General features: G+C 37.3%; 1 protein-coding gene across 1 annotated transcript; it reads left to right on the top strand.

The window, feature by feature from the left end:
* The first annotated feature begins 5,167 nt into the window (after positions 1-5,167).
* LOC107717078 (G-protein coupled receptor 26-like) lies at positions 5,168-9,450 on the top strand. The gene is made up of 3 exons (XM_016523724.1): positions 5,168-5,864; positions 7,586-7,699; positions 9,088-9,450. Exons 1-3 carry the CDS (start codon positions 5,194-5,196, stop codon positions 9,350-9,352), a joined length of 1,050 nt encoding a protein of 349 aa, XP_016379210.1. The 5' UTR covers positions 5,168-5,193; the 3' UTR covers positions 9,353-9,450.
* The last annotated feature ends 7,999 nt before the right edge of the window (positions 9,451-17,449 follow it).

Raw genomic sequence — 17,449 nt, 5'->3', positions numbered from 1 at the left:
GTTTGAACACATTATTATTTTTTGCTTGGTTTGAATAGCAGCTACGCTAATTTTTCTCTACTTCCTTCTCTGTTTCTGCCACGGGATGGGAATCCAGTGTATGATTTTTTTCTGTACGTATCTGCCATATGGACATCACCTTGACATTTTCACCACTGATAAGCTACTCCTAAATGTAATGTAGAAACGTTCATTTCCTGTGAAGCTGCTTTGCAACGATTTTTTTTTTCGTGAAAAGCACTATACAAATAACATTTTTTTTTCTTCCTCATGACATGTATGGGGCTCAAATGAAGTTCTGTGCAATTTCAAATAATATAATAAATAAAAACACAGAAAACCCTGTTGAGGCATATAGGTTTATCCCCTAACCTTTTGTTTTGTCTTCATTTGGAGGGATTCCATCTTTATTTCGTGGCTTCTGACCTCTCCAAACCACCCCATAATTCACACCCTGACTTTACTCAATTGAAATTTTCATAGAAAGTATTTGCCAGAGTTTTCTGCCCACTCTCTCTGTCTGTCTGACACACATACGTCTGACTAATAAGATAATCCCCCCAAATATCCCCGAGCAGTGTGATCTCTTCTTTCCTCTTCTCCTTCCCCTAACCTCCCTTCCCTCCTTTAACCTATGCCATTCATCCATCCACAGGACCATGTCTCTCTTTTTCCTCCTCTAATCCTCTTTTTGAACATTACGTACTAATAAAGACACTAAGAGGGGAGACAGAGGGGAAAAAATATCATCTTACACCCAGTGGCAGATTCACCAAACCGGCTGTTTCACCCGAGCACAGATAAATAGAGATAGAGAGAGACGGAAAGAGACATTTGGCAGGAGAAAAAATGAAAAATATCTATATCATGGAACTCTACTTTAGTCTAAGCAGGTAAGTCTACTCATAAACAACTCAAGTCACAGCTAACAGTAAATTATCAAGGCAAGACAAATAGTTTTGGACATACTACTCAAAATCTGGTACAGTTATGATGCTTAAGAGTTGCCAACCTTTCCATCTTGTCTTTTCCTCCTCAATAGTTAAATTACAGATTTCCGTTCGAAGCTTCATAGTTCCAACAAGCCCGGTTTTCACAAGGACGATCTCTTTCACATACCTGTCTGATCTGCTTACATTCCTTTGCAACACTTGAAAGGTCATCAGAGAGATCTCATTGTGTTTAGCTAAGAGGTCTTATTTCCCCTTGCAAGCTGCTCACACTGTAACAAGAAGTACATTGATTATAATAACAAAAAAAATGCTGGCAGAACTAATGCGAACTCTGACAGATTCTTTAAAACACTATGCGTTTTGAAATCTTTCTTTGCTGGTTCCTGTCTGAATGGAGTAATTTTGTTCTGAGATGGTGTAGCATAGTGGTTAAAGATCTCACCCAAAATCTGAAAGGTTGTAGGTTTTTTTTTTTTTAACGAGGGACAATGAACATTAATAATGCACACAATACGTGAAAAATGTGTCAGAATTTTCATCCATAGTCCCTTGGCAGGTTGATGTTAAAAACAATAAAAACAACAAAGTAATCGCTTTACACACACACACACACACACACACACACACAAATAAACTCCAAAATCTCAAATGGTCACAATTTTGATTAGACAGTAACCACATTTTCAGCTGTCTAGAGAAACCACAAAGGTTTAAAGGATTAGTTCACTTCCAAAATAAAAATTTCCTGATAATTTACTCACCTCCACGTCATCCAAGATGTTCATGTCTTTTTGTCTTCAGTCGCAAAGAAATTAAGGTTTTTGAGGAAAACATTCCAGGATTTTTCTCCATATAATGGACTTCAATGGTGGCCAACAGAGGTCCAAGGTCCATAATCATGTTGGAAAGGTCTTGGTCTGTGTCCGGTTCAAAAAGGTAGGGTAGGGCGAAAAACTCCATCTCATTTTCTCCTTCAACTTCAAAATCATCCGACATCGTTGTTTTACCTTTTTTGTAAAGGGCATTTGACTTTCTTTGCACGTTCGCTTTGTAAACACTGGGTTGGTACTTCTGCCTACGTCACGCGTGACCTTTCCAATGTGACTTTGTAATGCATGAGGTCGAGCTAGTGCATGACGAGCATTTGTGGTTAAAAAGTATATTTATTTTATATTTTGTTTTGTTTTTTGTTTTTTTTAAGAAAATGACCGATCGCTTTGCTAGTTAAGACTCTTATTCCTCGGCTGAGATATTGTAGAGCCATTTGAAGCTGCATTGAAACTGCAGTTTGGACCTTCAGCCCGTTGGCATACCTAAATTTATCTAATTTCAGCAATAAAGCAATAGAACACAAAAACGTGAATTGGCTCTAACATTTTTTTAAACTGAATGAATTTATTTATTTGCATTATTTTTAATGAAAGTATTTTGAAAGATGTTTCAGCTGTTTTTGTCCAATTATAATTTGTATGAATTAATTCTATGTCCTTTTTGAGGCTTGAAAGTTTTGAAAGCTCCTTGAAAGCTCCCATTGACTTTCATAATATGGACAAAAACAGCAGAGACATTCTTCAAAATAGCTTCTGTTGTTGTTGTTTTTTTACGCAGAATAAAAAAAATCTCAAGTTTGAAACTTCATGATGGTGAGTAAATGATGACAATTTTCATTTGTGTGTGAACTACTGCTTTAAACTCAGTTAAAAAACAAAAGTGCCCTCATGGCTCTGCTAAACATGACAGATTAACCCTGACTGTGACCTCTGAGGACAGACCAAACCGCACTTATACTCTGCCCCCTGGGCCTGTGCCCGGACAAGGCACAAGAGTATTATAGGATGCTGATGATGTGTTTATTAGGTTTGTTGAGAAGTGATGACAGACTTGTGGGGCAAGAATGGTTTTAGTGAAGGTCAAGCACTCCCTCTTGTGGTGAAAACAAGGAGCTCACATTTAAATGTCTAGAAAAGCAAGCAATTATCAAACAACATTAACAGTACACTATTAAAAATGAGGGCTCTTCATTGACATTGGTTTCATGAAGAACCTTTAACATTAAATGATCCTTTCAACTGCACTAAAGGTTCTTTCTCGTAAAATAGGGTTTTTACATTATTATAATGTTCTGGGGAAAAAAAAGGTTTGAACTGGTCACTAAAATGTTCTTTGGGGAATCCAAACTGGTTCTTTTATGGAAAACCGCCTTTTGGAGCCTTTATTTTTAAGAGTGTAGAGAACACCACTGTACAAGGTGGACAGTGAAAAGAATCTGGGGAAAATTCCAATTAATGGAAGAGGGCCCATTCCTGTCTTTGCCTAGGGCCCATAAATGAGTAAATCTGCTCCTACTTGTGAGTGCATGAGTGCTTCCCCTAATCACATAACAACTAGAGTCAAAACAACATATTTTCAAATGAGGACTACGCTTTGATTAGTCAGGGCTCCACCGCTGAAAATAAATTACCTGTCAAAGTAAAGATGAAATGCCTCAGAGACAATCACAGAATATGCAGTGCATACATAATACACAACAGTCCTCAAACAGACAGAAAATAAAGGATTGCAGACAAGCATTTAGCCAGTTAAACCACCAGATGGAGCCACAGCTACACAGGAGGCCCTGACATAAAAATACCCCGTTAAAACTGACAAAAAAAAACAGAGAAATGAAATCCGTCTAGTCATAGAGATCTTTACCTACAATCTCACTTCATAGGTCAATGTATTGCATTATTCGCAGCCATTTTCTTTTCTTTCCTTTTTTTTTTCTCTCTGAAAACCTGTACTTAAAGCAGACCGGAATATAATACAACCTAAATTAGCTGAAATAGAAAGAGATTCTTAATTTTTTTTAATACAGCCTTTGACTTAAGCATATGACATAAACTGGGTTGTGAAAGCAAGCCTTTCATCGCATGCAACAAGCAACACAATAATGAATCTGGCAGAATCAGAATCACTGGACCCAGAATGCTATGCATCTAGTCCACAGGGCAGCATTTCATGGTATTTACCATGCAGATCATTTGTACATCACTCACATACACACAAATCTTAGCCTGTATATTCCAAATTCCACATAATTACCTTCAGTATAATTTTTTTAATAATATAAATATTATTATAATACACGTGACAAAATAATGTCAAGCTTGGGCAAGTTGCGAAAATGATTTAGCCTTCACTTAAAGTCTGATTATTCCTGACTACATCTAACATTTTAAAACACAAATTAGTTCTAAAAAAAAAAAAGAGAGAGAATTATGCAGAAAAAGCGATGGAGATAATAGCCTGTTTCACATCAAGACAAGCTGTCCATATCACCCCCTCAAGTAGAATAACGAGATCTGTGCAGTTGCTCCACTGATTGGTCAGAATCGTTCATGCTGTCACAAAGGATCATGGGATGGACCACCACACACCCACTGCCCAGACAGCGTGGGCGTTTCCGTGGTAACAGAGGGCAGCGACGATCTTTATGCGGCCTCAGTGAGCCACTAATGAGTGTGAGTGTGTGTGTGTGTGTGTGTGTGCACGTGCGCATATCTCTTCATGCTACAGTGCAAACAGGGGTTTATGTTGTAAGAGCGACACTGCAGTCAGTTAGAACTGCATCCAACATTAGAATCTGGGCTGGTGTGTGTGTGTGTGTACCAGTTTTTCTATTCTGGTGGGGACTTAAACCTGAATACACACAGACTCATGGGGACTCGTGTCACGGTGGGGACCTAAATTGAGGTCCCCACGGGTAAACAAGATAGAAAATACGGTCTGTACAGTAGAAAAACCATTACACCTATGGAGAGTCCCCACAAGGATAGCAAACCAGACGTGTGTGTGTGTGTGTGTGTGTGTGTGTGTGTGTAAACTGATCCTCTGGTTCAGTAAAAGTAAATGTCAGGGTTGCTTGACATATAAAGCTGTTTCAAGGGCGAATTCTGCATTAGAAGCGCGCAAAACCGAAGCTGCGCAATTTCGCGAGGCATTCCTTTAGGGTTGAGAAGGAGAGCGGATTATTCGTCCTCTCTTGAGATTTCGCGTTCCAATTGTTTTGATGGATTTTCCCAACACTTCGCTGACTAAACGGAGGTCGGAGTCATGGAAAGCCGTGCATCTCGCGCGTATGTACAAGTGGATATCGCGTTGGGGGATCTACAAGTTGTATTGATGCAATTTAGTTCCCCGTCATGAACTGTCCTGGAGCTGCGGTTCAAAGTTGGGGGCTTTAAGAGCGGGGTACATCATGCACACAGCGGAGCTCGCGCTCTCTCTCCTACTCGTCGTGATCATCGTTGTGTCGCTGCTGTCCAACGTGCTGGTGCTGATCTGCTTCTTGTACAATGCAGAAATTCGCAAGCAGGTTCCTGGGTTATTTATACTCAACCTGACGTTCTGCAACTTGCTTCTGTCCGCCTCCAGCATGCCGTTGACTCTTTTCGGGGTGTTGAGTAATGCACATCCCGGAGGACAAATTTTCTGTCAGGTGGTCGGGTTTCTGGATACTTTCCTGACCACCAACTCCATGCTGAGTATGGCTGCTCTCAGCATCGACCGCTGGGTTGCAGTGGTGTTCCCTCTCAGTTACCATTCCAGGATCCGTCACCGGGACGCTGTAATCGCACTGGCTTACACGTGGATGCACTCGTTGTCCTTCTCTGTGGTTGCCGCGTGCCTCTCCTGGGTGGGCTACCATCAGCTGTACGCTTCGTGCACGCTCTGTAACGGCAGGGCGGTCAATGCCAAGACGCAGTTCGCGATTTACACCATGGTGCTGCACTCACTCACGTTCCTGTTGGTGTCGGTGGTGCTCTGCGTCACGTATCTGAAAGTGCTCAAAGTCGCGCGCTTTCACTGTAAGCGCATCGACGTGATAACCATGCAAACGCTCGTACTGCTAGTGGACATTCACCCGAGGTAAGAATGAGTGAGAATATGCAGATTTTTACGCTTAAAAAGAAAGAAAGAAAATTGGCAGCAGTGGTGAACTTTATCGTAGAAATACAGTGACGATGATGAAGATATTGGCGACGGCCTGTTTTACATAGGCTATATTAACTGTCAATACGTTATTTAAAAAAATAGGTTATATATTAACAAAGCAATAACAACACGTATGTATAAACCATATGCTGATTAAAAGTTCATAAAAATTGTCAAATGTAGTCAGTATAATTCAAATGTTGCCACAAACATCATGTTAACAAACATTGTAAACTAAATAAATAACATTAAAATGCAACAAAACCCAAACAAATGTGCATAACCAATAACACCAATAATGTTTGTACAAGGAACTTTGGGAATGCCTCTTTCCCTAATTGCCCTTTATGCTTTTTCTTTATATACTTAATTTATAAAACTTAATTCACTTTTTTTGATTGTTAAACTTACTAATATTTTCTTCAAATGTTGCTTTTCATTTTAAGTGTCTGCACCAATACATATTATATTACATATTCCGCACTCAAATATTAAATAGTCTAGAGGCCAGAGAAACTCTAGAGCTGCTGGGTTTCAGCACCACAGTTTTGGTCCACAGCCCTCTACTAGATCTGACAGGGATTTTAACCTACTGAATCCTAAATAATTGTTCTTAACTAAGTCTTAACTATTTTATTCTGTGGATATCACAGAAACAAACTACATATTCAAAATAAATAAATTAATTAATTAATTTAAAACAGTCAAAATTGTAACTGGTGGACAGCTGAAAAATGACACAAATGCGTAAACAGACACTTTATGTGTCCTGTGATTTAGAGACTGAACTGATCATTGACAAAGGCATAATATTTCAGTGGATCAAACTGGAATTGAACAGCTCAGGTCATGTGACTATTCACAGTATCTATGTAAAAATGTCAACATGAAATCAAGGGAGTCTGAAAAATACATCAGCAACTCAGACTGGCCCCCTCAAACTAAATCAGTCACAAATGTAACTGGTACAATGACACAAAACATAAATAGAACTGTGATCAACAATTTCTACTTTAAAATAATAAAATGTTAAAAAGATATCAAGAGACATTTGTGCTCGTCAGAGAATGAACATCATCAGCTCATTGCCCAGAGCTCTGGATGACTTTCAATGGCAACATGTTGTCTAATAACTTATTAACCGACAATGAGAAATCACAATAGCCCTACACACCACATGTAATGAGCACATCTGGTGTTCAGGCAGGGGATGTATCAGAGCACTCCACACATGCAAAGAGAAAGGAAAATGACTGCCAGCTGTTGGCTCTTTTGCTATCCTTGTAAATAAATAAAAAGCTACAACATTTTATAGACTGATATAACTAACCAATCACACCGTACTTCTGTTTGGCGTGACCACGTGAGCAAGTGTTAAATAATCCACTGCAGGTGTGATGAAGGTAATCTGACATTTCAATGATTCACTGAAACAGCCTGGGCAAACATCCTCACTCTATGGGAACAGCTGTTAGGCCTCTTGAATGTTTTGTCAGAAAAAGGTTCCTAATGTTGTCATTGGTGAAGTATGTAAGTAAGTCTGGTGCATGGATACGGTTTTAAATAACATCTGTTTTAAGCTGGATAAAAGTCAGTCTAGTGAGCTTGTCTCATCTGCATAATAACATAATACTGAGATCATAACTTTTGTCCAGTGTTCGTCAGCGCTGTCTGGAGGAGCAGAAAAGGAGGAGACAGAGAGCCACCCGCAAAATTAGTACCTTCATTGGAACCTTCGTCGTCTGTTTCACCCCATATGTCATTACCAGGTGAGCCACCTGCTTTTCTCCCCTGGGCTAGGCTAGGTTGAGATCCCTGGATGTTATTAGCTGCATGCTTGATATAATACTAATAAGCTGGAGGACACTGCGTATTGTTTAAGCAGACCAGGGGCATTCATAACATATCTTCCATTTTGTTACGGAACATTACTGAATAGTTTTTTTAATTAAAACCTTTTTATGGTACTAATTCTTTTGACTATAATGAACAATGTGTGTTTAAAGCAAAATTGAAAAATGTCTGTAATATAGATAAAACACATAGTAATAATTTAAATGTTGCATCAAAATATGCATTACAAATATGCATTACAAATAATAAGTAATGCCGCCCATTACTGATTACAAAGTACCTACCTAAAATTGTAGTCTATAATGTAAATCTATTAGTTTACACATTTTAGGTAATATAATGTTTGATTACTATAATAATAATAATATAATTATTGATTACTTTTAGATTTCTTTTGACCTAACTGGTTTATCACATAGATTTGAATAAAATCATTGTGTACCAAATTGACATAAAAATAAAAATAAAATATATTCTATTCTTTATCATCAACAACACAAAGTGCATTAAAAGTCAGGGTTTCCCAAACTGGGGTTTGAAGGAACTGCGGGGTTTGATGAAAAGCTAATTAACTCAAATCATAAAAATGTGAACTTAAGAAAAAAAAAAAAATTACTTTAAAATAAAAGCACTACAAATAAAAAAATATTTTGTTTGTTTACCTGCATGCAAGTGATATCATTTAACTGACATCAGAGAACTGTGAACGCGCAAATGTGCTGTTAATTTGAAATATTATGAAGCTCATAAAATCTCTGTGTGAATAATATGTAACCATGTAATCCATTAAAGAGTAACTAATCTAATAAGGATTTTAAAATGTGATCTAATCTAATTACAAGTATATTTTTGTAAACATTTCCCAAAAACTGGTCTCCTCTACAGTATCCTACAAGTTATGAAATGTGAAGCCTGTAGTTCTCGTACTAATGTCTCTGGTCATGCATGTCCACCTGACTCATAAGCCAAAATGAAGAAGAGCCTTCTGACTAGGCATGTTACATAACCTGGGTAAGCTCAGAGAAGATGGAAGGATGAACTGTCTGGTGTATCCCTGACTCTTGCTGCAGCTTTTCTTCCTCAAAGCTCCTGTCAAAAGCAATTTTTATGAGCAAATGTTAGTGTCCCATTCTGGTCACAGATTATCCCCCACATAACCAAACTGAAAACAGAAATTGTTCTGCATTCACTACCTCTGCTAAACAAACGTATAACCTTCCATATGCAAAGATAGCGAAAATGTGTTAACTGCAGAGAACAGACTTTGCACCTTGTCTTGCTCATGTGGGTGTCATGTCTTTAGGATTGTGGAGCTATTTGTGACGGAGCCATTTAATCCATATTGGGGCGTGCTGTGTAAAAGTCTGGCATACAGCAAAGCTGCATGTGACCCCTTCGTCTACTCTCTTCTGCGACACCAGTACAGGAAGACTTGCAGTGACATCATCAGTCGACTCTTGAAACGCAGTTCCCCGAATGGATCCGGGCATCAGCAGGAAAATGGAAAGATTGGGAGGGCCAAGGAAATCGTAAAAGATGAGGAAGTCGAAGCCAGACCTACAAACTGAGGACTCCTGTTGCTATAGAGATCAACGATCACAAAGGTAGAGCTCTGACTCTGGAGGGAGAGAAATCAATGAAGACAGAGGAAACAGCGGGATACCAGGCCCTGCATTTCTCAACTCAAAAAGAATTCAAGATGTAACTGTAGCAAGAGATTTTAGTAGCAAAAGAGATTCTTTTTATAAAAGTATTTATTAATTCTCTTCCTTTCTTTCTCCAATCAATTCTGAAATCAAACTAATGTAAAGCTGCAATCCACAAAAGCTGCTAGTTAGCTAACATTCCAAGAGAATCTGTAGGGCCTATTACATATCGTGGTCTGATTTGTCTCTTATGTTATAGTGATAAAGTGCTGTTTAGACTTATGAATAGGTGACTGCTTTGACTTTCTGTATCACATGGTCAAATGTGAGAAAACAAGATCGCATTGTGAGTTTTTCAAAACAGAATAAGAAACAATATTTTCTAGATGATGTTTTAGTGGAACTCAATGGCATGTGGTTTTGATTTTTTTGTAGCATGTATTGTATCTTCAGGGCTTAGATATGAAGCCCAAAAGCAATGGGTGGACCTGTTATCATGGTGCCTTTATTTATTTTATTTTATTTAAAACGAAACCTGCATAGATTGAATTTTATAGGAAGTTCATGAAGTTAACAAGCTCATTTCAGCAGAGAATTATAGAGAAATCATGTTGTGTAAACCAAAGGGTATAAACAAAGGAGATAAAACGAGTATTTATTGAGAGTGAAACAATACAGTTTAAAAAAATGTTGGATTAAATTCTGACAGCATAAACTGTCTCTTTTTCTTACTTGCCTCTGACAATTATCCGTGAAAATATTGTGCAAGTGCCTGAAGTGCTGTCACATGGGTTTACTTAATGTTCTCTGTGTGGATACAGAAAAAAAATTACTTGCAAAAGATCAAAATGGAAAAAGTCACAATTTTTCTTTCCCTAATCGTTTTGTTGAGTTTTAAATGCTGTTCTTTGTCTATGTACTGTATATATGCATATACATTTTTGTATTTTTAAAGAATAAATCATTTATACAGGGTAATTTATATCTGAATGTCACTCTATAGTAAATATGTATGGTTTTATTTTTTGTAGTGTGTATGTATGAATATGTGTGTGAATATGTGACATTTGGAAGTGGGAACATTATTACACTTTGAGGGTGTTTAAGTAAAAAATTACATGTTTAAATGTTTTTCTTTCGGGCAAATGTAAAGCCTTAGGAAGAAACATGTCTATTTTTGTTAAACAGGAAACAATGTAGTTTTAAATTTTGCTACATAAATATCTTTGTGACTTTGATGACAATAAACAGTGTGTTTGAAAAGAGCACAGAGTTTTTTGTTATTTGTTTGACAGATTTTTGCAGAGCACAAAGCACAGAAGAAATGAAACGCAAGCAAAGAAGTCCAATTTACTCTCTGCATATCTGGTGTATTTGGTCTTTGACAGAGTTCTTGCCTTCTAAGTTTCCTTCTGTGTGAGAAAATGAAGAGAAATGCATGGAAAGTTAAATTCCAAAGCAGGAGAAAGAAAGAGAGAGAACGATAGTAATATGGGAGAAGCAATTACTTTCTGAAACAGTTTAAAACAGATTTCATCTGAAACGAAGACAGCTTTGCACTTTGCACTCATGCTCCGGCTCAGAAAGCATACAACAGAGAGAGAAGGAGTCAAGAAGTCTCTGTAATTGCAGGTTCAGAAGAAAAAGAAAAGGAACCATAAAAAGAGAAGTAGAGAGCGTGAAGGCAGACGTTTTAGAACAGCAAGAAATGAGACCACTAAAGAATTCTGGGTAATTATTACCGCCCCCCTCATCACCACCCCCTCTTGCAATGCAAACAACAGATGAAAATTACATCAGAATCCAGCCTCGACAGCCCCCAGATTCTAAAAACAGTCCTTACTCAGGTCTTCCCTATCACTTCTATTGTGTTAATTTTATGGGCTTTTCCACTGCTGAGTATGTCATCCCCATTTCTCACTGATCCATCAATACTGGCCTACAAAGGCAAAAGACAGTAATCACACCAACACTGAAACTGGGGGGAAAATGTATCACAGTTTCCATAAAAATATTAAGCAGCACAACTGTTTTCAACATTGATAATAATAATGATAATAAAGTTTCTTGAGCACCAATTCAGCATATTAGAATGATTTCTGAAGGAACGTGTCAACCCGAAGACTGGAGTAATGACTGCTAAAAAATTCTGCTTTGCCATCACAGGAATGCATTACATTTTAAACATAATTCAAATAGGAAAAAGAGATTTGACAATATAACAGTTTTTATGTACTCAAATGAATGCAGCCTTGGAGAATATATATATATATATATATATATATATATATGATGATCTGCGTAGGTCACAGATTGGACATATAAAGTTAGTTTAATTTTATCAAACAATTTCAAATGTCATAGACAAAACAAAAAACATTTTGCTTAAATAAATGCAGCCTTAGTAACTATAAAATTTTTCTCTTAAAAACATTAAAATATCTTACTGACCCGAAAATTTTGAATGGTAGTGTGTGTGTGTGTGTGAGAATTACATATTAATATTCAGTAACACTTCAGATTAGGGAGCACATATTCACTATTAACTATTAAGAGTTTTCCTTCAATAAACTGCTAATTACTGCTTATTGAAAGTAAGTAGTTGTAGTAGTTATAGTAGTTATGTTCAGGTATGAAAAAGGGTTAATAGATCTAGAATATGGTCATGCAGAATAAGGCTCAACAAACTTCCATGTTCTGTAAAACAGATCTTGTCGTTTCTGGTTCAGGACTTTTATATGTGCTTTGTTAAACATGGAGCCGTTTTGTTCAAGATACTTCTATATTTTAGCCTTTAGAGTACCTGCACTTTTTTGTGCGTACCGGCACTTCTGACATGTTGCCGGTACTCAGAGTAAAAGCGTCAGGGTCTGGGTGATTATATGATCCCATAATATGATTAGAAAGGACACTATATAAATCACACTACCCAGGCGGGATCACCTCTCATCTCGACCAATCACGTGAATGAATGCAACCGAAGTGTGTGGGGAGCGAGAGCATGTCAGGGGAGGCGCGCAGAGTAGTAGAATAATAATAAATTATTGACTACTAATTTGAATCAGTACTTTATAACGAAAATAATATCTTAAAATTAAAAGAAACAGGCTTTTGCAATCACATCATTTAAAACCGGTAAACTCCTGCAAAGTTCAGGGATCCAGTAAACGATCAAACAGTAAGTTCAAAACAGCCTAATGCAGAGAAAACACGGCCGATTTCATCAGCGATTGCGGAAAGAATGGTGACTTGCGTCCAGATGTCAGTAAAATTATTATTTTCAGTGTGTATTTGGGTTAAATGCAAGAGTGTTTTATAATGAACGCTGATTATGCGGTGGTCAGAGATTTAGCGATTCTGAATGGATCCGTATAGTAGGCATGCGATTTAGTGGTCTTTGGCGTCTCCCTGTGGTGCTGTTTGGTATCGCAGCTTGACTTGTGCTAATTTGTACTGAAAACTTTTATTCAATTATTGATTGATTGATTGTGGCACTATACATACATTGTGAATTATTTAATAAATAAGGGGGGGGGGGGGACCGGCACTTCTTTTTTTCCACTTCAAGCACTGTTTATAAGTACTAATAAACAGCCAATACTCTAGTTATAGCTCTAGTAGACTGACAATACTTGAGTAGTCTAATTTGAAGATAACCAGTGGCACAAAAGAAAATACCTAATCTGTTGTCTCTAACAGTTTACTGGGCATTTGAAAAAATCATGTTTCATCACAACTTTACTTAATTGAAAGATTGTTCAACAAATTATCATGAAAATGTGAGACTAAACGCAAGATTACAAACCATAACCAAAGCATTTGCAATAAATAAATTCATGAAAACAAAAATTCTTAATTTTCTCTATACTTACCACTTCTCTAGCTTCTGTGCTCCAGCTTAGAGTCTCATACGGAGTGTTGTTTGCTCTAGTATGATAAATTGCTTGTGATGTTCCTAATTTGTAAGTTGCTTTAGCGACATGTTATTACATGTTTCCTTGTTTCATAAAGGTTCCTGCTGTTATACATCTAAAATACCCTCAATCCCACCATTAGCTTTTGATGAACAGTATATGTGGGCTATAGCTTTGATGAAGTAATAAACTCTACACATACATTCACGCAGACAGACACTTAAACATAGTCATTTAGGGACATGCATGTACAAACATTTAACATTTACACAAGTTGAAATTCCTAAATTACTATCATTTGCTCCAAGACTCACCCACACAAACACAGTACAGAACTCTCTAGGCACACACGCGGTGAGCCCAATTAAAAACTGAGCAAGTGGATAGACAGACAGAGAGGGGTAAAAAAAGAGAAGGAAAACACAGAGCACTGTCAGTTTGTTCTCTTATTTCCACTCATGAACTGCACAGCTTCACAACAGGGTCAAGCTGAAATGACGTGCATCTCCTCTGACACCACAATAAGCATTCTTCAAAGAACAAAAAGGAATCAATTTAAAGATTGATTTCTTTGGGGTTAACAAGATCTTTTAGAGATGATGTGCTGTTTTCACTTCAAATCCCTGTCTGGAGATAGCAGGAGATCATGCAGTGATGCTTTGTTCTCAGGCCACCAATCTTCTTTGCTGTAATTGCTAAAATGTAATGGGGACCTGAACGTGAGACAACTTAAAACTTCCTTTAAGGCTTTGAAACCATGTATCCACAAGAGAAGGGCATTTAGAGTGATCAATGCAGACACAAATACACAGACTGATGGTATATTGAGAATGACTGCTGTGGGCTCCATTATAAATGAACAGAGCCAAAGGTTTATTTGAGCTAATACAGCTAAATCCCTGGAGAAATAACCAATATGAAGAGTCTGTAAGAGATACCAGGAGACACCGGGACAAATGAAAGGAACATCTGAATTAGGGCAATAACATGAACAATGACGCTTCTATCTCAGTATGCACTGATATTTATTTCTGTCCGATACAGATAAGATGATAATTATTTTCATCTTATGGCTGAAATTAAGGGTGTGTTCACACCAGGAAAGTCCACTAGTTCACTTGCTTTGGTCCGGACCAAATACAATGTAGATTTTTTTTGTTTGGTGTGGTTCGCTTTCACACTGACCTTTTTGCAAGTGAACCAGAAATTGTAAATAAAACCACATATGTGCTTAAGGTCATCCATTCATTGGACAGAAATTCTCAAGCCTACCAGAGTTCGTTTGGAACCGGATCGAGACCACCTCTTCAGCTGGGTCTCGGTACGGTTGTTTGGTCCGCACCCGAGTGCGGTATTCACACCTGCCCAAAAGATCCGCACCAAGGGGGGAAAACGAACTTGAGTTCGATTCAATCGAACCAAACAAGACAGGTGTGAATGCACCCTAAAATTCTATAATAGTTTGTCTAAAAGTTAAAAACAAAACTAAAATAAACTGTTTTAAATACTATAAGTGAATTTATTACATTATTACATACATAATAGTAATGTACAGTATTTTGTATAAATGAATTCATTTTGAGATTTGCTAAAGATTACATTTAACAGATTTATAATTACATCAGAAAGTATGCAGATAAAATGTATTACCAAGTTGTAATTGCATGCTTAATACTAGCATTTAGTACTTTAATATGGATTCACTGGTATTAAATGTCTGGCCAATACCGATAAGCTCATAATTATTTTCATCTTATGGCTGAAATTAGAATTCAATAATATAGTGTCCAAATAAACTAAAAAACAAAATACTAAAAACTAAAATTAATCATTTTAAATTCTATAAAGTTATTACATTATACGTAGTACGTACAGTGCATAATGTAAAATAATGTACAGTATTTTGAATGAATAGACATTCATTCTGAGATTTGCTTAAGATTATACTTAACAGATTTAAAATAACATGTAAATGATTTGTGTTTTTAAACATTTACTTAAAATTAGTGTATGATGATCTAAATGTAAAATTAGGAGAAAATGAGTGCAACTTCTGCCTTCGAAAAAAAAAAAAAAAAAAAAAAAACAATAGCCCAATAAGACACTGATACACTATGCGTCCCTTTTGTTGTTGTTTTTTCAATTAATGGTTGTAAGTGTTTTTGTTAAAAATGTTATATGACGTTTGCTAGAAACCAAAACTCAACTTTTAATAAAACTTGCATATAGTACATGTTCTCGTCCGATACTGTGGCTTATATTAGCATCTGCTGCACAGACAATCCAACAGTATTTTATAGAAACTTCTCTCAATTCACTCCAAGGACAGTACAGATCCAGACAGAAGAAAAGAGACTATACCAATTCCTCACAGGGAGAAAACCATTACAACTGGGTTGACACCCTGCAAAACAGACAGAAATTGCAGCGTCTGTTTGTGTGTGCTCATAACAGCTTTTTACATATTTGTTGTCTGTTTTATTAAGTTTTCCTCCCACTTAGTTTGCAAGCCTGTTCATCATTGGATTATATTAAGGAGATGTTTTCTTAGCAATAGCCTGGATTTTGAGTCAAGCATAGGTACAGTCCATGCAAACGAACACATGGTTCTCGTTCCACTGCAGCAGGAACTTGTTTTGTCATCTGAGGAAAGTAATTTACTCACGACATTTAAAGCTGCAATCAGATGCTCTATACAAATTAACAAAATTTACCTCCTTCCAGCATTACTCAACTGCGCTTTTAGTTTAAAATAGCTCTGGCAAGTGGTGTCAAATTGTCAGGAGTTTAGTGCTCACAAACGCACACGCACCCCTACGCACAAACTTGATAGGTTGTTCAAAAGATATCCCCAGCATCCAAGCAATTAGTGCTCAATGTTTCCATAGCAACCCAAAAGACCAGTAGGAAGGAGCCAAAACTTGGGTCATAATTGCGATTTTCCCTTCCTCCCCTGTACATTCCCTCACTACTATGCATTATGGATTAAATCTTGCACATTTTTACAAGAACTGATTTGCAAGTCACCAATAGCTTCCAGCTGAGTTGTTCAAGTGAAACCAAGGACCTTGATTAGCCATTTTAGACGTTTGATTGAAAAAGGACCTAAACCATATGAATTTAAATGTCCAGGGGTAGGACCGAGCCTCATAGTAGTGGCTTGCATCTATAGATGCTATAAAAAGACCACATTTCCACAAGACCAATCACATAATTGAGATTTAATGATTGCCTTCAGTAATTTACTCACAGCTAACTAGCAATTAGAAGTTTAAAATAGCTCTGGCAAGTGGTGTCAAATTGTCAGGAGTTTAGTGCTCACAAACGCACACGCACCCCTACGCACAAACTTGATAGGTTGTTCAAAAGATATCCCCAGCATCCAAGCAATTAGTGCTCAATGTTTCCATAGCAACCCAAAAGACCAGTAGGAAGGAGCCAAAACTTGGGTCATAATTGCGATTTTCCCTTCCTCCCCTGTACATTCCCTCACTACTATGCATTATGGATTAAATCTTGCACATTTTTACAAGAACTGATTTGCAAGTCACCAATAGCTTCCAGCTGAGTTGTTCAAGTGAAACCAAGGACCTTGATTAGCCATTTTAGACGTTTGATTGAAAAAGGACCTAAACCATATGAATTTAAATGTCCAGGGGTAGGACCGATGAGAAATTAGTTAAATTATGCAGCTCAAACATCAAATTTCAGCTCTGTGGATGAACATGAGTTTGTTCTTGACTCTTAGCGAGTCACACCACGTCAATGAACACATCTGATGCATATTTTAATCATCTATTCAAATGAGTCGTTATAGAAACATCTGTTATTCTGTTCATCACTTTGCATTTAATAAACACAGAGACAGGAATAGTATTATAATTAACTCACCAAATGGTCAGAGTCAGTGAAGTGGATGAAAGCTTCATCAGGCCAGATCCAGAGGCCAGCAGTGAGGAGTTTATGAATCCCATGATCCACACTGACTGGGGGAATTACATATGCATGCAGGTAAGTTATTGTGGCGATGCTGTTTGCATGATTGTGTTTGATTGCAATGTTTGAAGGGTTCAGGAAATATGGTCAAAATCTCTAATAGCACCTA

This window comes from Sinocyclocheilus rhinocerous, unplaced genomic scaffold (genome assembly GCF_001515625.1).
Source record: "Sinocyclocheilus rhinocerous isolate Xijiao unplaced genomic scaffold, SAMN03320098_v1.1 scaffold119, whole genome shotgun sequence".
Taxonomy (NCBI): domain Eukaryota; kingdom Metazoa; phylum Chordata; class Actinopteri; order Cypriniformes; family Cyprinidae; genus Sinocyclocheilus; species Sinocyclocheilus rhinocerous.
Note: the sequence above shows the minus strand (reverse complement) of the source record. Positions and strands in the feature narration are given on the sequence as shown.

What these genes read in the sequence shown, in the direction of transcription:
- LOC107717078 (XM_016523724.1), top strand. Translation starts at nt 5,194, where the DNA reads ATGCACACAGCGGAGCTCGCGCTCTCTCTCCTACTCGTCGTGATCATC. An exon ending in CTAGTGGACATTCACCCGAG is followed by an intron (nt 5,865 to 7,585) that starts GTAAGAATGAGT and finishes ACTTTTGTCCAG; the next exon opens with TGTTCGTCAGCGCTGTCTGG. An exon ending in ACCCCATATGTCATTACCAG is followed by an intron (nt 7,700 to 9,087) that starts GTGAGCCACCTG and finishes TCATGTCTTTAG; the next exon opens with GATTGTGGAGCTATTTGTGA.